The following is a 26653-nucleotide window of genomic DNA, read 5'->3' as shown; positions in this document are numbered from 1 at the left end:
ACGGCCCCTTGTGAAGTTTACCCAAAGACCTGTTAACCTTTAGCCTTAAAACTCTGATGTTGTTCATAATTTTACTTATGAGAAGGGATGTGATTTCAAAATAACTGTTTTTGTGATTTGGTTTGGATATGCTGTGGAGGTGGAAAGGTGGTCTGAATTGAAGATGAAGCTTCTCTGCTTCAGTCTTAGAAACTATGGAATCACTATCAGAAAAGATACTGCCTGCCTGTGGAAATAATCCAGTCATTCTAAACCGGTTGACTGATTTTCCCAATCTGCACTTCATTGGTAATAACTATCTTTGTCTCCAGATTGCCGTATATGGTTATATATAGTAGATATTCTCATTTTCCCAGTTCCAGAGTATTTTAAATTTACCTCCAAAGGTCCTATGTAAGGGTTAAAGTGCATGGAATCAATGGGAATAAGTGGAATAATATCAAATATATTCCTCTAGCCATACAAATACCACCACATTCTGAACACAATATCATATTTGCCTAAAGTCGACAGGACTGACATTCCTTCAAACAATACTTCACCAGCAAATTAGCGAGCCAATCTGTGACTAGGACAGCTTGCATGTTCCCTGACGGGTGGACTCTGATGACTGAACTACAAAGATCTCTCTTCATTAACATTTGACTTATGTTTGTGAGGGAAGAATGAGAACTCCAGAGACAATCGTGAATGTAAGTAGTTTTTATGGCATCTCTATCAACATAAAGAAAAACTGCTATCTTTAACTTCATGACAAATTAAAACTGTGTGCAAGTCCAAGCTCTCACTCAAAATCTTACCTTTTTCAGGTAATGTTCTTTCTAAGGTATCCAGGTGCACCTGATGACCTGACTGAAAGGTTTCAATATGTCCTTACAGTCTTTTGCACAGTTAAAATCTAACATTTTAAAGACGCCTTAGATTGTGGCTCAACCTGTCTTCACTATATCCTTTCTCTCTTTACTGCTAGTTCAACAAGGTAATCAGGAGTATATCTGTGGAGTCTGGAGACATGTTTAAAAATACTGGTAGACAAAGCTTTGTGTGTCCCTTTGTGGCGTAGCCTTAATGCTTGAGGGATGTTGTGCATAGGTGCACACACTAATCTTTATTCAGAAGAGCTGCTCATTGTCTTTCTCTTCAAATTACATAAGGAATTTTACCTTGATGTATAGATAGTCCAGTATCACCTACATTATGAGTACTGTCAGCAGAAAGTTGTACTTTAAGTTTTTTCGAAAGCCTTAAAAATTTTCAGTGATGTTTTCTTGGTGAAGCATGTTGTTATATTGATGAATATTTTAAAATATTTATGAAAACACGAATGACTCTTTTGATAGTTGAGACAAAGATCTGCCTTAGTTTTATGCAGCATTGCATTTTAAGGTAATATGTAGCCCACTTGTAATGGACAATGTGCTACAAATGCCTACTAGTGCACTCACAAAGTTCTTTTGTTGTACATCTGGTAAATGTGAGTCTATATCAATAAAAAGGAATAAAGTTTCACTATAGCTCGAACTTTATATGTTATCAGTAAAACCATATTAATGTAGAGAAGTAAAGCAGCAATTTATGGTAGAGGAGATGTTTGCTTGGCGCAACATTTAGCTTTCGTTTCCAAAATTTATTACATTTTATCTTTCGCCAGTATGTGAACAGAAAACTTTTCTCTAACATTTTCTATTGTGTTGTGTTTCCTGTCATGTTTTGTACGATAGTTTTAATGTTGTGGTAATCTCTCTCTGAAATATTCTGTTCAGATAACTAACTCCTCACTCTCCCCACAACAATTCACCCCTTTTCCCTGGCTGTGGGTCCCTATTGCAAATCCATATTAATTATCTTGTGTATTGTAAATCAAATAATTTCCCAGTAATTTTTGTTAAGTCAGTTTCATGTTGAAGCTCATTTATTTCTTGTGTATATATTCATTTTCACTGCTACTTTTAGGTAAACATGCTTTTTTTACGAAGTTTTAGATGCTAGTACACATACAGGGAGTTACTTGAAGTTGTGTAATATACTGATAATTAATTGAGGCAAAGATTAATGTGATGCTGGAGATGTCAGAAGTTTTCCAGACTTACCAATTGTTTTTGGACTCGTGTGTGTGTGTGTTGGGGGGGGGGGGTGCCCTTCAAAGAGTTTTCAAGATTCTAATTTTACTGGCATTTCTTTTTAATGTTTAGTATAAACATTTTTTTGTGACATATGTGCTTAATAGACCACCATGTCAGTTTTATTCATAATGAAATTTTGTCATTTTTTTCAGTCTCAAGAAATTTTGCAGAAGTGCCTGAAACTAATAGAGTTGGACTATCATTACATTGTAAGTTTTTCATGCATTTATGATAAAATTGTAAGTGAATTAAACTATGAATGTGTTCACAGCAGTATGTTGGCTTGCTGAAATATGTACAGATGTTGCAGAAATATTAGAGGCGAAGTATGATCTACTGTTTGAAATAATACTTTAATTTAAGGATACAGGTATTTGATTTAATCATAAAATTATTTGGAGTATGATACACACTGGTAAGCAACTGGAAAAGACCAGCCTCTCTAGCAGCTCATAAGTACACACTTTCATTCTGATCATGATTCATTATAGTAAGTGTTCTACAAGACACCAGAAGTGTTCGGGAGCTGTACTGATCAATGACTGCTTTATAACTGCCCACCCCTTACTGAGATTAATTAGAACAGTGCCAGCATTACACATATTTCTCCTAACAGCATTCCAGATATGCCAAAATGACTGAAGCAGTTGTCAGTTCTTTTTGTTTCCATTTGATTCACATTTGTCTGTTCTGTTGGTTACTCTGGGCTGTCCAGAGCTGGTCGACTTTATGTTGGAAGTTTTATTTGCCAATTGCTACCAACACAGTATAACTATGAAATGTATTGGGCAACTCGTGTGTCACTTTACGTTCACTATTATTTAGGCATGCATAAATGTGCTGTATGAAAGTTTGTCAGTTGAACAAAAGTTTAATTCATTTCTTCCTTTCCATCACTGTCCACTTGGTGTGTACAAAGTAGAGAAATTGCTTACAGATATTAACTGGATTAGAACTGGTATGGTATGCATGTGAAATTATGGTCTGTATAGTGTAAACAGTTCCTACTGGGTTCAATGTGGACCATGACTTTAGAATTGACATGCAAGTGCAGCTCATTGAAATGAAAATTATATCATTTAACAGTAATGACGTGTAAAAGGCTCTATATAAACTTCTCAAATAATATTTGGCATCTCTCTCGTAAGTTGCACAGATTGTATTCCTTTTATTGGAAAGTTGTTTCCTATGACCTCAGAAAATAACCATCCACAGTTACTTGTATAATAAGGGTGAAAGTAAACCTGTATTTTCAGTGAAATTCAGTATACACAGTGTGTCCCCAACCAAAAATGTCATGATGCAGCTTGTATACACTACTCAGTACGTCAGCATGACTCATTGTCATTAGGCCATATGTGCATTGTCACTTCATTGCAATAGGGGTTACCAAAACATCAAATTTCTCATCAAATGAGCATACACAACAGCCACATTATTCCAACATTCTGTCACTCATGACTATTCGCAGAGGTTCAACAACACCAGCTGATGATCGCTACATATGAATTGCGGCTTCACCTTAAGGAGAATGCAACAGTACTGAGCCCTGCATGTTTAGAGGTAATTGTGAAGGCTGTGGTGACTCAACAGTATCAAATCGTCTCCACATGTTCAGTTTGGCTTACGGGCATCCATTAGAAATAAGGGTACAAATACCCCTAGTACTTGGGTGTGTGAAAATTGTGGCTTAATGGAATATATCTAGTTCACTTCACTAACTAGAGCAGGATTTGTCTGAAGCCTCATTACAGCTCTAGAAGAGTGTACCAAGCTACTAACGTGTATGGATGTCAGTTGACTCTGATCTCTATAGAGAGTAATTTGTAAGCTGTACAGTATTAAGGATAGAATCCTCCAACCTATAGTCCACTCCTAAACTCAACATTGTGGTGAGGGTTCATATTTGAAACCCATTACATAAAAGCGCACTGCACACACTTTGTAAACACTTTCCTACAAAAGTTGGATATTGATCTAGTGGAATGGTCTGCAGTATCTGTTGATGTAACCCTGATTGAGCTTGTCTTTGACCAGTTGGAGCTTCCAGCGCATTATCGCAAGAACACTCCTTACATACTGAATGATCTCCGGAGAGCTTTTGTTGATGAGAGGTACAGGCTCGAAAAGCTATATCTTAAACACCTGGACAGTTTTTCAAGGAGGATACAAACATGCTACAATGCACAGATGGAGGAACAAGGTGTTGAATGTTACCCAGAAGCAGATTTTGATTTCACAGATATGCAGTTCCGAACAATGTGTGTTAGTTTTGGGTTTTGTTTCTTTTTATTTATTAGTGAAGCTAAATTTTACGGTTTCATAAGGCTTATTTTTTTATTCCCTGTTTCCCTTGAATGTAAGCCCCCACACATTTGCGGATATGTAGGTGGTGTAAAACTTATGAGCAGTTCACTTAAAACAGTGATTGGATTTTACAAATCGTCGCAAGGCAATGAAAACCTCGTAACTCAAATTGGTCAAATTTTACAGGAGGAACAAAAAACTCGTTATAGAAATCACATGGAGACCTGATTAGTCAAATCTAGTGGTTTCTTCTACACAATATGGATCCGGTCATTGGTACATAAGACTTTATTATGCACTTCAAATTGTGTGCCTGTTTTTGGAGTTACAAGGTTTTCGCAGTTATTTTTTTGGTAGTGATGGAGATAAGAGGCATGTAACGAGTGCACGCTTAAGAATTGAAATGAATGAATGTTAAATTTGTTTTAAAAAATACCTACTTAAACTACGCATTATTTGCGTGTCATGAAACATCTGTAAGGATATATTGTTGCAGATATAAAGTGAAATGAATAACTTGACAGCGATCAAAATATTGGAATCTGGATGTTAATAAATTACAGTGTTTAATTAAAGCTAACAACATTGTGTCAATGTATTTAAACTATTATTACTGTAAACATCTGTGCAGTTTATTAACATTTATTATTGTTACTATTACTGCTAGTATCACAATCACAGTCATAGGTGGCTGTAAACAAGTTTATTTTCGGCTGCATTTTTTTAGGCACGGCCATGTTCTCTCATTACAAATGTGAGGCAGTGTGTCATAAAATGAATGAACATCCTTAGGAAGGACGAGCTTTAGTTGTTGCAAATGCGTAAACTTTTCTGCACTGATCTTTAGTGGTGAACTGTAGAGAGGGGCACTGTAAATGAGCTGGGTATGTTTGACATCCTTCTTGGAAGTGGTTGCCGTGTATCGCTGAATTTCAATTTATATTCCATTTTTCCATAGGGATCATACTTGAGACACCGGATATCAGTCACCAATTTTGGATCATGCCCGAATAGGTGAAATTAATGAGAGTTTATCATAAGACTTGAAAACATGTGGTCCAAATAATTGACAACATAAGGCCTAGGACTTTGTCTTGTGGTAGTACAAACTTCTACATAGCCAGCAGGAGTATAAATGTGTCTGTTTTTTAACTTCCTTTCTATGGTGGAGTGTATAGAATCACACTCCATTTGAGAGTGACCTTTCTCCAGAAATTTTTACGCTATTATAATGCCTTTCTACCTTCACTCTCATGCCAAAGATAACAATAACCATCGTTACTTTTTAAATCGTAGATGGTAAAGTTGTGGACCTTTAGTTTGCTTTTATAGTACAGTGCAGATGCTTTTAGTCTGGAAGAAAGCAGAAGTGCTTGAAGGTCCATAGTAAACACTCTAGCTGGTCCTAATTTATCACTATTTTTCGCTTCCCTTGCCTCAGTTTTTCGTGCCATATGCAAAGAGTATTCATTGTTTGAGAGATTGCCTGTCTGGTGAGAACAATAAAGATCGCACTGGTCCTTTTAAGGCGAAAATAAGTTATTATTTTCATCGTATACCTCGCAGAACTGTTTGTATGCAGCTGGGATTTGTCTTCTTCTTCTTCTTCTTCTTCTTCTTTTTTTTTTTTTTTTGCAAACTTCTATGTATTCCCTATGTAGTTCTGATTTACTCTACCAGTTAGGTTCCAAGTAGAGTTTTGTGGAAGAACGACGGCAGTAATGCGATTCCAGTTTCGGCAACTCTGCAGAAAAATCTGATGGTGATTGTTGTCCACCTGAAACTTTCGTTGGTCTCCCCTGCATTTGAGGCCCTTCTGCAAGCGTTCTTCCTGCTGCACTAGATGCCAATGTTCTGACACTCCATTCACCTAAGCACAAAGTATTTAGAAACATAGTCTTGCAGACAGTTTTTCTCTGTCCTATTACAAAATTGTAATATAGTGTGTTAGAACGGTGAGATTTATTAGATTCTGAATTATTTCTGCGCCCTTTAATTGGAACGTAGTAGACATAGCTTCTAACAAAAAAATTTCGTTCACCCCAATACATATCCTGCCAGAAATGATTAAATATTAGCTGTCTCTGCTCTTCTGTAATATCCTTGCAATTCCTGTTCCGATTTAAGGAGTAATGTTTACAAGTACATCGTGGTTTCATTTCCCTCCTACTTCTGCTCGTTGTTGGTCTCTTTTTGCCAAATTCATCTTTCTGCATCCCTAAATAATTGTCCCCTCATACGTTTTTCTTTCTGCAAACTTTGAAGTGATTGATTACTTTTCCTTTTACGGCACTGCTTAGTACTTTTTACTCCCACATCAACTTCGTCATCATCGTCTTCCATGCTGTTGTTACTGCTATGGTCATTTTTGTTTTTATCTGGATCATATACATCACTAATGCCACTGGAGATGTCATCCTCGCTGCTGTGTTCGAAAAGACTTTCAAACTCAGAAGAGGAATTCGCCTCTGTATTGGCTTCTTTTTCCGCATTATCTATAGTGCAAACAATAATGTCATCAATAGTATTTAAATAATTAAATCACCTCAACTTTCAAACAAGGATCTTACTTGACGTTACAACAATATAAACTACGGTTCACCTTCATTTTGTAGGTATACTTTTTCTTTTGGTGCAGGACAAGGAGGAACCTGACTGGAATCTTCTTCCCGTGATTTTATACGATTGGACCCATTGTCGGCTTGTTTCCCAAGGTGACGAGTGAATTTACTTTTTTTACTCATAGCTGAAAACAAAGTACTTACTGTAGAATGTACACGATTCTGTAAAGTTCTAAAATTAAAACCTCATATGTACCGAAAGCAGTCTGCTTTATGCGCGATGAAAAACTCGTAAATCAACATTGTATTTAACGAGGTCATTATTAATTCTGTATATTAAAATACAGTACATAAATACCTAGAAATAATAACACGTACCTGTAGCAATAAAGCAGTGTTGGGTCTGTCAGTGAAAAAGGTTACTATCAGATCGAGAAATGTTTTAATCTCGGAGCATGTGTTCGCCCTGCACACTAACAATGGCGATTACCGGAGATGCGAGGTTTACAGCACAAGCTACATATCCCTGGAGATGTGAGTTTTTCATTATTGCCACTACATGGGGACACCGTACAACTCGAAGAAGGAAGGTTTCAACAGGCTATGTGGCATAATTGTCTACATTTAGTAATGGAGTTAAGTGGATTTTATTGTCAGATGGAGTTACGAGGTTTTCATTGCCTAGCGACGAAATTGTGTGTGTGTGTGTGTGTGTGTGTGTGAGAGAGAGAGAGAGAGAGAGAGAGAGAGAGAGAGAGAGAGAGAGAGAGAGAGAGAGAGAGCAGGTGGGGGGGGGGGTCTGGGGGCCTTCTGGCTCTGTCCCAGGGCAGTTTTTGCCAAGGGCGCTCCAGCATCAACAATTTGGACCACTTGGAGTCTGCCATTCGATCGGCCTTTTCCTGGCAACACCACCTTATTGCCAATTTTTTTTTTGACCTGTCAAAGGCTTACAATACCACTTGGTGACACAACATCCTCGCCACTCTGCATGCGTGGGGTCTGCAGGAGCCGCTCCCAATTTTTATGTGGAACTTTTTGTTGCTCCACACTTTCAGAGTTTGTGTCGGTGCTTCCCACAGTGCACTCCATATACAAGAGAATGGGGTACTGCAGGGCTGTTTCCTGAGTGTCCCACTCTTTTTAATTGCCAGTTTTTGTATTTCCTTCTGCTCCTCTTCTTTTGCTGTGGCAGAATGCTGGCTGCAGGGAACTGTAGGGAACTTAGTCGTGGGCCCTCACTCACGGTTTTCAGTTTTTGGCTGCCAAGACTTGTGTCATCCACTTTTGTTGTCGTCATACTGTCCAACCACATCCAGAACTTTTGCTTGATGACCAACTACTAGATGTAGTGGAGACTTACTGCTTTTTGGGACTGGTCTTCGACGCCAGCTTAACTTGGCTTTCCCAGCTTTGTCAGTTTAAGGGCAAGTATTCACGGCATCTTAATATTATTCGATGCCTGAGCAACACCAACTGGGGTTCTGATCACCCTACACTGCTGCAGCTGTACAAAGCCCTCGTACAGTCTCATATTGACTATGGGAGCCTGGTGTATAGTTCAGCATCCCACTGCATCTGCTGTACCCTCTCCCCCACCGTGGTCGGCTCGTGACGGGAGCCTTCTGAACGAGCCTTGTGAACAGCCACCTTGTGGAATCTGGCGTTCCTCCATTGTGACTGTGGCGGCAACTACTGCTTGCAAATTATACCGCCCACATTCATCGTTCACCTCATTATCCAAATTAACATCTTCTTTTCCTTAACATGGCGATCCATCTCCTACAGTGTCGGCCCAGAACTGGGAATCCCCTCGCTATCTGTGTCCAGTTGCTTCATACTGGACTTGACGCTTCTCTTCTACCACCTTTCCTGTGAGTCCACTTACGTACACCTACATGGTCCATACCTCAGCCACGGCTTTGGCTGGAGATATTGCAAGGCCCAAAAGGCTCCGCTCCACCTGAGGCCCTCTGCTGGCAATTTCCCTCCCTTCTCAGGAAGGTCGAGGGCTCATAAATAGTCTACAGAGATGGATCAATGGTCGACGGTCTTGTTGGCTTCCCTTATGCTCAAGTTGGCCATACTGAACAGCACTCTTTGCTGGATGGTGGCAGTGTTTACACTGCAGAGTTGGTAGCCATATATCGTGTCCTTCAGCATATCCACTCCTGCGCTGGTGAGTCCTTCATCATCTGTAGTGACTCCTTAAACAGCCTACAAGCTCTTGCCCAGTACTTCTGTCGACATCCATTGGTAATGAGTATCCCGGAGTCTCGTTATGCCCTCGGAAACAGTGGATGTTCAGTGACCTTCATTCGGATCCCAGGACATGTCAGGATACCAGCCAATGAACTTACTGACAGCCTGGCCAACAGGCTACTGGTAAGCCAGCTCCAGAGATTGGCATGCCAGAGACTTATCTCCGATCGGTCTTCCGCTGCAAAGTTTTCGCGACCTGGGATACTGAATGGCACACCCTCAGTTTGTTATCAGGGAGACAACGAATGTGTGGAGGTCATTCATGTGAGCCACTCACAGGGCCTCAGTTATCCTTTGCCAGCTCCACATCAGCCATACTTGGGTAACACATGGTCACCTCCTCCATCGCGATGACCCACCTCAGTGTTGCTGTAGCTCCAGCTCCCGTATGACTGTCGTCCACCTCTTGTTGGACTGCCCAATTTTAGCTGCTCTGTGGTGGACTTTTAACCTTCCCAACACCCTACCATCAGTGTTGGGTGACAATGCCTCAACTACTGATTTAGTTTTATGTTTTATTCATGAGGGGGGGGGAGGTTATTGTACAATCTGAGATTGGGAGTCTGGCCTTCTCTCCCAGGCCTCTACCCTCCCACCCTTTTACCTCTTCCTCACTCTTTCTTTGATTTTGTTTGCCTGGATGTTCATCTTTTCCCTAGGTGTGTTCTTCTTGCCTCGTATTTTAGGCTGACGATTTTAATATGTTGTTGAGTGGCTGGCTCATCCTTTTTTAATCCTTGTAATCAGCCATCCCAGGCCATCTGTTACACGATTTTAATACCTTCCTCTACCTTTGGTTTGATTCTTTCGTTCTCTCTTTTGGTGTGGTTCCTTGCTAGATTTTCATCCCTTTACTTCCCCAACTCCTTTGTTTTTTCCTTGAGACTTGTTTGCTTGAGGAAAAAGGGATTGATGACCCTGTAGTTTGGTCCCTTTATACTCCGAACCAACCAACCCATTTCGCCAGACTACTGAATGAGTGGGTGCTGTGTAATTCAGTTGCTGATATTGATTGGAACTGATCAGTTGATTGTGGAGCACAACAGCGACTAAGACTACAAACAGCTTCGACATGCTCAGAATCGTAAAACAGATCTTGTGCTGACAAGTTACTGCTTGAGCTTTGGCAATTTTTAACATATCACTTGAGGTGGGATCAGACACCTCTGAGCTTTCACAATAATGTCTCGATCCGGAACAAGGCAGATAATGATGTCACGGATCAAGAAGTCTGTATATGACACACCACATTGTTCACAGGGAAAGTCACACTTGCGTGCCAAGCCTTGTAAGTCAGCAGCTCATGCTGTGTAGGGTTGTTCTCGTTGCTCAACACATTGGTTAACCCTTGTGTCTATACTCAGAAAATTATAATTTGTTCTATAACCAGGTTACTGGGGTAAACCAGTGAATTTGTTGTTGTACGGTCACAGTTGGCAACACTCAGCTGTTGGTATATACGAAATCATCGCAACAAGGCATTCTACTTGTTGCTGGCTGCTGTTGCACAACATTATGAACTGTTCATTATTGTGTAAGCTTTGCTACTGTAAACCTCAGTTCTGGATTCTCATGGATAATAAACTCGAACTCTCCAAAACTGAATACAGCAGATTAAGCTATGAAGCGAAAGAAGAGTATATAAGAAAGTTATTGTCTACTGTTGATGCAGAAGAGGCTGACACTACAGATTTCAGTGCTGAAGATTCTTCAGACGAATGGATTCCAAGTGAGGAAGATGCTGCTACTTCAGATATTGAAGATGCTATTGGTGCTTGTAGTGATATTGAAGTTGAAAGTCAAAGAAGTGATGAAAATGACAGAGCTGATGAAAACAGTGAAGTGATTGTGTTTTCTGATGACATTGTACATGGTGAAGATGGAACTAAATGGCATGAGGAACATTTTGGGACAAGAAAGTTGCTGAAGCATAATATTGTGCAGGAAAGGGCTGGTGCGACAAGTACAATCACCACCCCCCTCCTGGGTCTTGCCTCTTTCTCTGACGGGTTCATGCTTGGTTACCACGGGACCCCACCCTTTGCAGCATCTTTTCCCTTCCGTGCTGGAAGTCTGTCCTCTTGTTATTCCTTTTCCCCTCCCTTGGGGAACATGTCTGCGTTGTTGTTGGAAATGCGTTCTGCATATTCAGTCGCCAATATCAGACCAGTCTCACCACTGTCTTTCATTCCTTCTTTCTTTTTTTCGTTCCCGTTTTCCTATCCTTCCTCCACTTCGGCATTTGACTTTCCTCTTTTTCTTCTTCCTCCCTGTGCGCTCCTGAAGGCCAGCCCATGTGTTTGACAGACTGGGCAACGCGCAATTGCCAGCCCTGGATTGACCGGTAGGGTTTGTATGTACCGCCTTGTAAAGGCCGCTCCCAAGGAGAGGTGATTGCCTGAGCTGCTACCTTCCTAAATTACCGATTGGTTCCTTTGTCAGGTGTGCAGTCGGAAGGAGCACGCCGTCATAGACGCTGGAAATCATGGGGATTTTCTCACAATAAGCCAGTCATCATCTTCGTAGTCCATGTCTACCAAACTTAAATGGAATGAAGCTCCCAATTCAAACACCCTCCCAGCTGCACCACAGTTCCTCATTGTTTCACATACTGAAGATGGTCAGTCCTTTACTACCGTAAATCCATTTACTATTCAGAAAGGTGTTGATGCAGTTGCTGGCCATGTGAAATCCTGCTCTTATTCACAAAATGGCACTTTGCTTTTGGAGACTACTTCTGAATCTCAAGCTCAACTGCTTGCAGCTTCACTCCTCCGTGGCTATCCTGTTTGTGTCGAGGGCCATCTAACACTATATTCTCCCTGAAATGTTATTTATGCTAGGCTTCTTGATGGTCTGACTGAGGCAGAAATCCAAACATACCTTTCTGATCAAGGTATCATTAAAGTCCATTGGGTGGCGAAAAAGATAGATGCCTCCTTAGTGCCAACACGCACGTTTTTTTCTCACTTTTGATAGAGAGGTGCTTCCGTCAAAGATCAAAGCAGACTATGAAGTTTTCACAGTACAACTGTACATTCAGAACCCGATGCACTGCTACCAGTGCCATCGTTACAACCACACTTGAGAGTCCTGTCAACACCCGGCTGAATGTGTAACCTGCGGTGGGGGTGCTCATGAGGACAATTGTTTTCTTCCTTCTCCCCACTGTATCAACTGCAATGATGCCTCCTCCCGAGATTGTCCCATTTATCTCATGAGCAGGCTGTCCAGGAGATCCAGGTGAAGGAAAAAGTGCCTTACCCGGTTGCTCGCAAGTTGTTGGCTAGTCGGAAAACGTGCTTTCTACCATCTGGCACTTACAGTACTGTTCTTGCTACATCTCGCTCCACGAACATGGCCAAGCAGACATGCAACCTCAGATTTAGCACTACAATTGTGAAATCACACAGCGTCATGGTAGTGTCCCCGTCTTCTCCTCCAGCTGTGCAACAAGCCACCAAACTTCCGCCACACGGAGCGAAGTCACCTGCTACACAACTGGCAGGACAGAAAGGACAGAAGGAATACTCCCACAAAGACGTCTTATGTCCCTCCTGCCAACAAACATCTGAGTCGTCCTGTGCTAACCAATGTAATACCCTCTCCCGGCCGACCTATGTGTCGCCAGTATATGCCACCAACCGTTTTTCTGCCCTGGACTCCGCAGACTGGCAGAAGGAGAACACTGATGCATCTATAGATCTCATGAAGCAGGATTCTGCAGCCTCTGTGCCCTGTAGCAGTAAGTCTTCTCAGGCTCCCACTTGCCAGCCGCCGCAGTGACACCTCTTCATTTTTTTGTCGTTGTGTGTCTCTTCCAATGGAATGTTCACGGGCTTCGATCCACCAAAGAGGACGTATGGCTGCTCTTAGAATTGCAGCATCCCCTTGTACTTTGCCTCCAGGAAACAAAATTGCATTCTTACGACCACTTTGAGCTCTCACATTTCTTTCCAGTCAGCTTTGACCTTTCCCCTGAGGACAGCATTCCATCTCATGGGGGATTCGTGCTGCTCATCTGGGACAATGATCACAGTCAACCCCTCTCCCTGACTACCTGACTCCAAGCTATTGCAGTCTGCATTTTCCTTCCTCACATGACCTTTTCCCTTTTTACCGTTTACATCCCTCTGTCAGTTGATTTGACCAGAGCAGACATACTCCAGCTTATTGGGCAGCTACCTTACCCCTTTCTGCTGCTCGATGACTTTAATGTGCACCATCCCCATTGGGGTTATCCCATAATCTGTCTGAGAGGTGCCCTCTTGGCTGACTTTCTCAGTCAACTTACCCTCATCTTCCTTAACATGGGAGCACCGACGTTCCTTCCAGACTCCATGCACACCTATTCCCATTTGGACCTGTCATTCTGCACTGCTCAGCTTCCCCTTTATCTTGAGTGAGTGGTCCGTTTTTTCTGACACATACGTGGGCGACCATTTCCCACGTGCTATCAGTTTGTTGACTCCTACCCTACGCCCGTGCACACCCAAATGGCAGCTTTTCTAGGCCAACTGGAGGCTTTACTCCTCCCTGGTGATCTTCAACGAGCATTATTTCCCCACTTGTGGTGACTAGGGACCAGTTAGAATATCTTGCAAACATTATCCTTACCACAGCAGAATGTTCCATTCCTCGCACTTCCTCTTTACCGCGCTGTGTCCCAGTCCGTTTGTTGACTGAGGCATGCCACGATGTAATTCGCACACAGAGATGTGCACTCTGCCATTTTAACCATCATCCTATGGTGACAAACTGCATTCAGTTTAAGTAGTCGCATGCACAGTGTCGTAATGTTCTTTGGGATAGCAGAAAAGCTAGCTGCATTTCATTTATTAGTTCTTTTAACAGTTCCACTCCCTCTTTCGTTGTGTGGACCAACCTTGAATGGCTCTCTGGGACCAAGGTCCATTCCCCAATTTCCAACCTGACCGTAGCAAACAGTGTCATAGTGTTGCTATCTCCAACACCTTGGGCCGCCATTTTGCAGAGATTTCGAGCTGCTCCCACTATCACCCTGCCTTTCTCCATCGGAAATGAGCAGACGAGGCTCAGGCGATACCCTTCTCTTTTCAGAATAGTGAGTGCTACAATGCCGCCTATACTGTGAGGAAGCTAGATCATGCTCTCACTTCATCCCAGTCCTCCACCCCAGGGCTAGATGATGATAACATTCAGATGTTGCAGCACCTTTCTCTTGTGAGCAAGCACTTTCTCCTTCAAACATATAACTGAATATGCGTGGAGGACACGTTTCCCAAACCCCCCCAGGGGGTCCACAACTCTTTCGTGGACACGTGCGTAGCGAGCACGGGACCCCAAGCTAATGTGGCCATCCTTCCTTTCCGGGCTGCATACCTTCCCTTTCCGCATCCTTCCCCGTCCCCCATCTTCGCCCCACCCCCCTCCTCCCTTTCTCCCCCTCTGGGAGTTTGGTTTGTGCCTACGTCTGGAGACGGACGCTCGAAACTGTTACAAATTCCTTGCTTTCTACACTTGCAAGTCTTCGTCCTTCCTCTGTTCTTCTCTTTTCCTTCCCTCTTCTCTTTGCCCTTTTCTCTGCTGCGGCGTTTGAGACCCCTCTTCTTTCCTTTCCCTTTCTCTTTTTTCCTCCCTGTGCGTGTCTGAAGGCCGACCCACGCACTTCCATCCGTAGCTGGTGACGGTGTAACGCGTAATTCCCCATCCCGGGTAGACAGGTAGGACACGTACGTACCCCCTGGTAACGGCCAGGCCCAGGGACGGGTGATTACCTGAGCTGATACCTTCCGAAAGTGCCGATTGGTCCCTCCGTCCGTTTGTCGGGAGGTGTGACCTGAGGTGTGAACAATCACCTAAGGCGGGAGTGCCCTCAGTGAGGGCCCCCCGGAAGGAGCGCGCCATTGGAGACGCCGGTAATCATGGGGGATTCTTCCGCAATGGTTTCCTCACCTTCCACTATGTCTGCTCACAAACGTAAGTTCACTGAGTCTCAGCCACAGACAGTTCTTCCATCGTTGCCACAATTCCTTGTTGTTTCTCGGTCTGACGAAGGTCACGACTTCTCCACGGTCAACCCTTTCATTGTTCAGAAAGGTGTCGACGCAATTGCAGGTCCTGTAAAGTCTTGTTCCAGATTACGGAATGGCACCCTGTTGTTAGAAACAGTCAGTGCCCTCCAGGCACAAAAATTGGTGCGTACTTCTCTGCTCCACACCTTCCCTGTCCGGGTGGAACCGCACCGTACCTTAAATTCCTCGCGTGGAGTCGTTTATACACGCTCCCTCGATGGATTGTCTGACGAAGAAATTCAGCACTACCTGTCTGACCAGGGTGTAACGGCTGTTCATAGAGTTATGAAAAGCGTTGACACGAACATCATTCCAACCCGCACGGTCTTCTTGACATTTGACAAAGTTCAACTCCCATCGAAAATCAAAGCAGGCTATGAGATAATTAACGTTCGCCCTTACGTCCCAAACCCTACGTGTTGCTATCGATGTCAGCGGTTCAATCACACCAGCCAGTCCTGTTCCAATCCGGCCAAATGTGTTACGTGTGGCAAGGATGCCCATGAGGGTGCTTGTCCACCTCCATCCCCTCGCTGCATCAACTGTATGGGTGACCACGCTGCTTCCTCTCGAGATTGCCCCGTTTTTAAGGACAAAAAGCTCATCCAGGAAATAAGAGTGAAGGAAAAGGTGTCGACCTTTGCTGCTCGAAAATTATTTGCCAGTCGACAGCTCACCGTGCCTCAGACAGGAAAATACAGCACTGTCCTTCCTTCTCCTCGGCCAACAAAGGAGGCAGCCACGCAGACTTGCGACCTCACCTTTAGTGCCACGGTCGTCAGATCGGCCAGCGCAAAGATCGCCCGTTCAACCTCACCACTTTCGCCTGCCCACTCAATATGGCTCACCCTTCATCGGGTTCTGCTAAATCTCGAGCTCAAAAGTCAGACATCAAGACTTCGAAAAAAGAGCATACTCGTGAAGAGTTTTTACGTACCGCAACTTCACAACCATCGTTTCCTCCTTCATCTAAACATCATACTTCCAAGAAGGCTACAAAGAAACCCAGTTCCTCTCCTTCTCCGCCAAGGCGTGTCCCATCTACAGTACCACCTGGCGGAAATCGCCCTCGGCCGTCTTCTGTGTCGCCGAGGCACACTGCTGGTGGCCGGTCAACCGGCCGATCGCTGGTGGCAGGAGCTGCTCCTGACCAACCTATGGATCAGGATCTTCTGCCTTAGGCTGAATGCCATTCCATGCTGTTGGTCGCAAGCTCTGAGCAGTCTTTGAGTTAAGGGCAACCTTGGTAACATTCTTCCATTTTCTGTCCACCCTATATCCATTATCCACTGGAATATCCGCGGTATTCGAGCCAATCGGGATGAATTGTCGATCCTCTTACGATCCTACTTGCCGGTCATCTTCTGTCTTCAGGAAACAAAGCTGCATCCCCATGACTGCTTTGTTCTCCCTCATTTTCAGTCCATCCGAAATGATCTCCCCTCTGTTGAAGGCACTCCAGCACATGGAGGACTCGTGATTCTTCTCCATGAAACTCACCATTATTACCCAATCCATTTAAACACTTCCTTCCAAGCTGTCGCCGTCCGTCTTTCCCTTTCCGGATACACGTTCTCTCTTTGTACTGTATACATTCCATCGTCCACACCAATGGCACGAGCTGATCTCCTTCATCTTCTTGGTCAGCTTCCACCCCCCTATTTGCTGGTTGGGGACTTCAATGCCCACCACCCGCTTTGGGGATCTCCACATCCTTGTCCACGTGGCTCACTATTGCTAGACGTCTTCCACCAAGCGGATCTAGTTTGCCTCAACACTGGGGTCCCTACATTTTTATCTGCCTCCACAACAAATTTATCTCATTTGGACCTTGCGGTCGGTACTGTTCCGCTAGCTTCCGCTGGTTCGCCCTTGATGATACACACTCAAGTGACCACTTTCCATGTGTCCTTCGACTGCAGCCTCAACTGCCATACATGCGCCCGCGACGCTGGAAGTTTGCCCAAGCTGATTGGACACTTTTTTCGTCTCTAGCGACATTCGATGACCGTCACTTTCCCAGCGTCAACGATGAGGTCACCCATATTACCGACATTACTCTTACAGCTGCGGAACATTCAATACCACGCACCTCCGAATTGCCCCGGCGCCCCCCAGTTCCTTGGTGGAACGAGGCATGCCGTGATGCAATACGTGAGCGGCGACGTGCTCTCCGCATTTTCCGCCACCATCCTACTTTGGCCAACTGTATCCGCTATAAGCAGTTCCGTGCGCGATGCCGTCGTGTCATCCGCGATAGCAAGAAGGCAAGCTGGAAATTCTTTATTAGCTCATTTAACACCTTCACTCCCTCCTCGGAAGTTTGGAGTCGGCTTCGACGGTTCTCAGGCGCGCCTAGTTTCTCCCCGGTCTCTGGGCTCACTGTCGTGCATGATACATTCGTGGACCCCATCGCAATTTCTAACTCGTTGGGTCAGCACTTTGCTGAGATTTCGAGCTCTTCCAATTACCCGCCAGCATTTCTCCCGAAGAAACGTTCAGCAGATGTGCGACCTCTTGCTTTCTCCTCTCAAAATCGCGAAAGCTATAATACTGTTTTCTCCTTGCGGGAACTTCAACATGCACTCTCTTCTTCTCGCTCCTCCGCCCCAGGACCAGATGGTATCCACGTCCAAATGTTGCTGCATTTATCAACCCATAGTCTGCGTTACCTCCTTCACCTTTATAATCGAATTTGGACCGACAGTACTTTTCCCAGACGATGGCGGGAAGCTATCGTCGTTCCTGTTCCGAAACCTGGAAAGGACAAACATCTCCCCTCTAGCTATCGCCCCATTTCTCTCACGAGTAGTGTATGTAAGGTTTTGGAGCGTATGGTGAATTACCATTTAGCGTGGTGGCTGGAATCCCGCAGTCTTTTAACACCTGCCCAATGCGGATTCCGAAAGCATCGTTCTGCAGTTGACCATCTTGTTGCTCTCTCCACTTATATCATGAACAATTTTCTCCGGAAACGCCAAACAGTAGCAATATTTTTTGATCTGGAGAGAGCATACGATACCTGTTGGAGGACAGGCATCCTCTGCACACTGTTCTCTTGGTGCTTTCGAGGTCGGCTACCCCTTTTTCTTCGCGAATTTATGGCAGAGCGCACATTTAGGGTGCGGGTGAACACTACTCTCTCCCTTACTTTCTCCCAAGAAAACGGGGTACCCCAGGGCTCCGTGCTGAGTGTTGTACTGTTTGCCATTGCCATCAATCCAATTATGGATTGTCTCCTTCCTGATGTCTCGGGCTCCGTCTTTGTGGACGATTTTGCGATCTACTACAGCTCTCAACGGACCAGCCTTCTTGAATGACGTCTTCAAGGATGTCTCGATCGCCTCCACTCTTGGAGCATCGAAACCGGCTTCCGTTTCTCTCCCAGTAAGACCATTTGCGTTAATTTTTGGCGACGTAAGGAGTTTCTTCCGCCCTCCTTACATCTAGGTCCTGTCAACCTTCCGTCTTCAGACGTCACTAAATTCTTGGGTCTTATGTTTGACAGAAAACTGTGCGGGTCCTCCCACGTTTCCTATCTTTCGGCTCGCTGTCTGCGATGCCTTAACACCCTCCGTGTCCTGAATGGTACCTCCTGGGGAGCGGACCGAGTGGTCCTTCTCCGCCTCTATCGCGCCTTAGTGCGCTCGAAATTGGATTATGGAAGCATAGTCTACTCCTCTGCTCGGCCGTCTATTCTTCGTCGTCTCGACTCTATCCACCACCGAGGATTACGTTTAGTGTCTGGAGCTTTCTACACCAGCCCTGTGGAAAGCCTTTATGCTGAGGCTGCTGAACCTCCGCTGTCCAATCGGCGAGCAGTCCTTCTGAGTCGTTATGCTAGCCATCAGTCTTCCATGCCTGCTAATCCAGCCCATGACATTTTTTTCGACGCCTCCTTTGATGTAGGGTATGCAGGCCACTGCGGGAGTCCGCTTCCGTCAACTGCTCCATTCTCTTTCCTTCCGCTTTCCTAAAACCTTCTTGACAACTTGGGGTACAGCACCGCCTTGGCTCCGTCCCCGGATCTGCCTGCTCCGTGACCTTTGTCAATTTCCCAAGGATGGTACCCCTCCACTTGTTTATCGTCGGGCATTTGCTGCTCTATGTGCACAAATGACGGACGCCACATTTATTTACACCGACGGCTCGAAAACATCGTTAGGTGTAGGGAGTGCCTATATTGTTGGCGACACCCCAAATCAGTTTCGGCTTCTCGACCAGTGTTCGGTTTATACGGCGGAGCTTTACGCTGTTCTCCAGGCTGTCCACTACATCCGCCGCCATCAGCGGATACAGTATGTTATCTGCTCAGATTCTCTCAGCTCTCTCCTCAGTCTCCAAGCTCTTTACCCTGTGCACCCTCTGGTCCACCGGATTCAGGACTGTCTGCGCTTGCTCCACCTGGGGGGCGTCTCGGTGGCGTTCCTCTGGCTCCCGGGACACGTTGGTATCTGTGGAAATGAGGCGGCTGATATTGCGGCCAAGGCTGCAGTCTCTCTTCTTCGGCCACCTATTCAATCGATTCCCTTCGCCGATCTACGGAGCGTTTTATGTCGTCGTGTCGTTCTTTTATGGCACGCACATTGGTCGACACTTCCCCATAATAAATTGCGGGACGTGAAAGCTCTTCCTTGTGCTTGGACCTCTTCCTCCCGAACGCGTTGTCGGGAGGAGGTAATTTTAACTAGACTCCGGATAGGGCACTGTCTTTTTAGCCATCGACATCATTTAAGCGGCGATCCTCCCCCACTCTGTCCCCACTGCTCTCAGCTGTGGACGGTAAGACACCTTTTAATTGAGTGCCCCTATTTTAATCCGTTACGCTCCCGTCTACAGCTATCGCCTGATCTATCGTCGATTTTAGCAGATGACACGCGCTCAGCCGACCGCGTTCTCCAGTTTATTAGTGCCAGTGAAATGACGTCAGTCATTTGAAGCTTTCTTTTGGGGACTACCAACCCCTTTCTGTAGTGGATTTTTAAGCCTTCCTTCTGCTTTTAGTTTCTCCAATTTTATGACTTTGTTCCCATTGCTGCTGGTTTTAAATTTCGGTTTTTTACTGTTTCCTAAGTCACGGGCTGGGTGCTAATGACCATAGCAGTTTTGCGCCCTAAAACCAAAACCAAAACAAACAAAACGTTTCCCAAATGCTGGTGTGAAGCCACTGACATACCCATACCTAAGCCCGATAAGGACAAATACCTTCCTTCTAGCTACCACCCCATTTCTCTCACCAGCTGTGTTTGCAAGGTGATGGAATGTATGATTCATTCCTGGCTGCTATGGTGGCTCGAGTCTCGCAATTTACTAACCACTGCACAGTGTGGATTTTGAGTGTGCCATTCTGCAGTTGTCCATCTCGTCACTTTGCCCACTCATGTCGTGAATCGTTTTCTGCAAAAATCCCAGACTGTGGCTCTGTTTTTCGGTTTGGAGAAAACCTATGTCACCTACTGGAGGACTGGTATCCTCCATACACTCTACACGCGGGTCTTCTGAGGCCGTATGCCTTGTTTCCTTCAGAAATTTTTATAAGACCATGTTTTCAAGGTACGTGTGGGTTCTGCCTTGTCGGATCCCTTTATCCAGGAATAAGGTGAGCCTCAGGGTTCCGTTCTGATCGTCATCCTCTTTGCTATCGCCATTAACCCTATAATGAATGACCTGTCTCCCACCAGGCATCTCCAGCTCCCATTTTGTTGATGATTTTGCCATCTATTGCAGTTGTCTACGGACTTGTCTCATTGAGCAGCGTCTTCAGCGATGTCTCTATCACCTGTACTCTTGGAGCATTGACAGTGGCTTTCGTTTTTCCACTGACAAAACCATTTGTATGAATTTCTGGTGGCACAATTGGCTTCTTCCAACATCTATGCATCTTGGGCCTGTTGCTCTTCCATTTGTTGAAACCGTGAAATTCCTGGGGCTCATGCTCGACAGTCAACTTTCTTGGTCCTCTCACATTTCTTACCTGGCAGGCCACTGTGTGCGGTCTGTCAATGTGATACGTGTCGTCAGTGGTACTTCCTGGGGAGCAGATCGAACCACACTCCTCTGTTTGTACCAGTCCCTTGTCCATTCAAAACTAGACTATGGATGTTTCATTTAGGCATCTGTTCGTTCATCCTTCGTATGCCGTCTCAATACTATCCACCATCATGACATCCGTTTGGCCACTGGCGTCTTTTACACTAGCTGAGTTGAGAGTCTGTATGCAGAAACTGCCGAACTACTGCTATCCTACTGCTGTGACTTTCTCCTCAGCAATTATGCATGCCGTTTGTCTGCCATTCATGGGCAGCTGTCCTATGCCGCCTCCTTCGATGACTCCTTTGATTACCAGTATGGGGCGTGTCCCTCTTCTCTGTTACCCCCTCAAGTTTGCTTTCGGCTCTTGTTCCAGCAGCTTAACTTTACACTACCTGCCACTTTCCCAATGAGTGTGAACCATTCACCACCGTGACTTTGTGTGGCAGCCCATGTTCACCTTGACTGTCATCCGCTTCCTAAGGACACTACTCCTATCTTGCTTTATCACCTTCAGTTTCACAACCTTCGCACGGAACTTTGCATAGTACCTTTGTGTACACTGATGGCTCTCGGACTGACCATAGTGTTGGATGTGCCTTCGTCATTGGGACAGATGTTTTTCGGTATCGGCTTCCAAAACACTGCTCAGTATTTACAGCAGAGCACTTCACCCTGTATCAGGCCACACAGTACATCTGGTGACATGGGTTTTTTCAATTGCGTCATCTGCTCCAACACTCTTCATTGCCCTTTGAAGCCTGTGGGTGCTGTACACCACCCACCCCTTAGTGCAACAGGTCTGGGAAAGCTGTCACTTGCTCATTCGTGATGGAGCCACTGTGATGTTTATGTGGGTTCCTGGTCACTTTGGTTTGCCAGGAAACTAGGCTGCTGACGCTGCTGCCAAGGCTGCCATCCTCGTACCTCAACCAGCTAGTTCTTACATTCCCTCAGATGATCTCTTTCTTGCCGTTGCCAGTGGTGGTATCACTTAGGCATCACCTCTGGTCCTCCCTTCATGGAACAAACTCCACGTTACTAAGCCTCTCCCAGTGGCCTGGACGACCTCCTCACCACCCTCTCGCCAGGAGAAGATAATTTTAGCGGTTGCATATCAAGCACTGTCTTTTTAGCCATCGCCATTCGTTAAGTGGAGCACCGTCACCACTTCGTGCTCATTGCCCTTAACCTTTAACAGTCTGCCAAGTCCTCACGGAATGTCCTTTGTTTTTTAACCACCTATGTTCTCATTTGTGTTTGGTGTCCGAGTTATCAGCCATTTTAGCGAACGATGCGTGGGCTGTTGACCACGTTTAACTTTTTATCCATCATAGCAACATGGCGAAGGACATTTAATCTTTAGTTAAATACCTTCGTACCTCTATGGTGTATTTTATAGACCTTTCTCAGTGTCCCTGTTTATACCTGTTTCTCTTCCATTGATTGGGATTAACGTGTATTCATTTTTAATTCCTCTCTTTTTCTTCGTGTTCTACAATACTGACATGGGCGCATATGCCCTAATTGTTCTTGCACCCTAAAACAAAACAAATGTACAACAAAACTTCTTTCTACAAGAGACACTTTGAGAGTATTTTTACAGAATATATGTGTGATATAATAGTATGTGAAACCAACAGGATGACAAAATAATGTTCGTTGAAGATCACCAGGGAGAAGTAAAGCCTCCAGTTGGCCTAGGAAAGCTGCCATTTGGGTGTGCACGGGCATAGGGTAGGAGTCAGCAAACTGATAGCACATGAGAAATAGTCGCCCAAGTATGTGTCAGAAAGAGCGGACCACTCAAGATGATGGGCAGGCTGGGCAGTGCAGAATGACAGGTCTAAATGGGAATAGGTGTGCATGGAGTGTGAAAGGAACGTCGGTGCTCCCCTGTTAAGGAAGATGAGGGTAAGTTGACTGAGAAAGTCAGCCAAGAGGGCACCTCTCAGACAGATTATGGGAGAACCCCAATGGGGATGGTGCACATTAAAGTCACTGAGCAGCAGAAAGGGGTAAGGTAGCTGCCCAATAAGCTGGAGTAAGTCTGCTCTGGTCAAATCAATTGACAGAGGGATGTAAATGGTAAAAAGGGAAAAGGTCATGTGAGGAAGGATGACCAATCAGGTATTCACAAACTATAATGTCAATTCAGGAGGAGCAACGAAAGTGGAAGCCATTGACAACTTAAGAATTTTATGCATATCTTGGTATACTGATTGCAGCTGGAGTAACATTCTCTAACACTGAACACACAAAGAAAATGTGGGAAACAAATGCATTCCCATTGTATCAAGCAAGCTTATCCCTCAACAAGTTTTCGCAGATTGGCAGATTTATAAGATTTGATGATGTGAGCACTAGGGCTGAGTGTGTGAAAAGTGACAAAGCTGCTGCAGTGTGTGACATATTTGAAATACTAAATTCAAATCTTCATAAAAACACTAAATATCTTCTGGTAGCCTCACTGTTGATGAGCAGCTTTTTCCTTACAGAGGAAAGACAAGATTTATCCAATAGATGGTCTGAAAGCCACCTAGATATGGCTCAAAGGTTTGGTGGGTTTGTGATTCATGAAATTCTTATCCAATAACTGGCCAAATTTATACAGGTAAATCTGCCTCCAGAACAGAAACTAATGAAGGGAAGAGGGCAGTAAAAGATTTATGTTACCATTTCGAAGGTACTGGCAAAAATGTAGTCAGTGACAATTTTTTCACAACTCTACCCTGAGCAAGGCTGTTGATGACTTGGGATTTGTCCATAGTTGGTACTGTGAAAAGAAACAAGCACTATATACCACCAGAAATGCAGCCTTCCTCATCACCCGAAGAACTGTCATCTGTATTTGGATTCAGTGAAGATAACATTTCTCTGTGTTCGTACATTCCAAAGAAGAAGGAGAAGAAGAAAGCAGTTCTAATTTTATCCACCATGCATTATGATGCATCCACTTCTGGCCCTCTCTCAAAGCCAGATTTTACACATCAATATAACTACACAAACGTGACATTGATAATATGGGCAAGTTGTGCTCTCATTACAGTGTAAAAAGAACAACAAACAGATGGCCACTAGCATTTTTTTTTACAATGCTCTGGATATGTTTGCTCAGCAGCATACATTATTTATACGGAAAACAATCCTCAAGGAAAAAAACTTGACTCATAGACGTAGACTGTTTCTGTTGGATCTGGGAAAACATTTGGCAATGTCTTCCATTGTCTCTAGATCAGATCCTAGTTGCATGAGAGAATTTTCTGTGAAATCGGGTATTGAGTGTGTGATAGGAGGACCTCAAATTCTGGTTCCTGAACAAGTGGAGGCTCAGCCAAAACAAGGTGCTTGTGGATGGCTGAAAATAGTTGGTGACTGTGTTGTATGCAAACCTCAATCAAACAAAAAGAAGAGCAAAACAAGAAAAAGTTGTAAGAAAACCAATATGTGATGAGCGTTGCATTACAACAACAACGTGTGGACTTTGTGAATAAATCATAATTCCAAGTTTATCTTCCCAGTATAATGAACAGCAAAATTTCATAGCTGTATAACATTAAGTAATTTACTCTGTCATATATAGTAAAAAATTGATATATTTTACACATATTTATGACTATACCTGTTGTGTTACTACTCAGTTATCTAAAAATTAATAAAACTATTAAAATATTATATAAAATATAGTTTTTTATTTATGAACTTCACACCTGTTCTAATGGAGATACGTGATTGCCTGGATAACCCAAATATAGATTAGAATGCATTATGTTCCTTCCCATTTAAATGCTGTTCTTTGAAAATATTTAACTTTTGCTTTTATTATGGTATATATGAACATGCAAATGAGGAATAACATGAGGCTTGTATACACTAGTTCCAGTACACCTGAAAAATTGGCAATGTGGATACAACAGTTAAACATGAATTTGGTGGCTATAATAGTCAGTCAACACACCACATACATCAAAAAAAGTCAAACTACTACGATCCAAATATGGGCAGAAGTTTTCCACCACTTCGTACAGTTTATTACTAGAAGACAGTAAGAGCACTCACTGATATTTCAGTTGCCCTCCAGTGAAGAACAAAATGATGTAAATAGACCTCCCAGGTCTTGTACGCCTCGTCAAAACAAGTGAAGGGCGGTGGGGAAGCAAGCCATCGTAAGCCTGCCGACTTCTGTCAGTTTTGCAGAAGCTGTTACAGCTGTGTCTGCTGTTGCTGTTGGAGTTCCCACTGCCTTTTTTGCTGTTGCTGCTGGTGCTGTCTCTGTTGTTGCCTTTGCAGCCGTGCAATACTGGAAGAGTTGCACGTTGAGAAAGTTGTCATCATCAATTTTCTATCCTTCTCTCTGTGGATAGAACAACAGTTTACAATTACTCTCACTAGGGTAACGAGGAGACTGGTGTAAAGAAACGGCAGTTCTAACGGTCACTGACAGTGGAGATGGTGAAATGAATTAATAACTAACGCAAGACCAGAGTGTATCTGAGTTGTCTAAGCATATACCACAATCCAGGGAAAAGTCCAAATCCCAAAATGTTAATCATGCAAGGTCAAAATACTCTGCTCTCCAACGGTACATACGTAAGGCGTCAGAACTAGCAAGAGGCTGGTTGTAATCGCTGGGCTGCATTAAATCGGTAAACACTCATCAGAAGGCGACACCACCTCACATGCTTGTTGTGGGTGCTGCACTCCACATAGGTGTGAGCTGCAGCTGTCACCTGGAGCTTAAGTATATCTGTCGTGTTCTGCCTATCAGTACTCGGGCTAGGCGAGGAATCCAAATCGCCCTCAGATACTAAGGTTTTCCTGTTATGGACATTTGCATTACTGATGGGGTGCCTTGGAATCCCAGATAGCCCTGCAATTCCCTGCTTATGGAGCTTCCTTTGTGTTGTTTTGGTGCTGACAGCTCACAAGTGCAACTCTGTTCTGTATTGACTTTTGCAGCTGTCATCATCTTATTTTTTGGCACTCTCCTCTTCAATGGCCATCAGAATCACTTAACACGCACATTGTGAATTAGTGAATGATGATTTTCTGCTTTCCCTTTATGCGGTATGTCTTCAATGTGGTGCCTCTCGAAAACACCAAACACTTCGGTTACCTTGGTTACGGAAGCACCCGTCGTATGAGTGGCAACAATTTTCTCACATTAGAATTCACTTAGCTCCAACATAATGCACTCACAACTACACAGAGCACTGCTCTGACCATGTCTGACAGTTGCGATTTATTGAGGATATTGCACAGATTCTGTTTGTGGTCAAATACAACAGTGCAGCCTGCAGCCTTAGCTACCACACATATT

At 44.2% G+C, this 26653-nt stretch overlaps 1 protein-coding gene across 2 annotated transcripts in view; it reads left to right on the top strand.

The window, feature by feature from the left end:
- The window catches only part of LOC126471111 (myotubularin-related protein 14), a 150443-nt gene that overhangs the window by 32282 nt on the left and 91508 nt on the right, over nt 1-26653 (top strand). For both annotated transcript variants that reach the window (XM_050099192.1, XM_050099193.1), the window contains exon 2: nt 2276-2332. In XM_050099192.1, the coding sequence (XP_049955149.1) occupies nt 2276-2332 (57 nt within the window). The remainder of the gene's footprint in view (nt 1-2275; nt 2333-26653) is intronic.

Source organism: Schistocerca serialis, chromosome 3, assembly GCF_023864345.2.
Source record: "Schistocerca serialis cubense isolate TAMUIC-IGC-003099 chromosome 3, iqSchSeri2.2, whole genome shotgun sequence".
Lineage (NCBI taxonomy): Eukaryota > Metazoa > Arthropoda > Insecta > Orthoptera > Acrididae > Schistocerca > Schistocerca serialis.
This window is presented reverse-complemented; position numbering and strand designations above follow the sequence as displayed.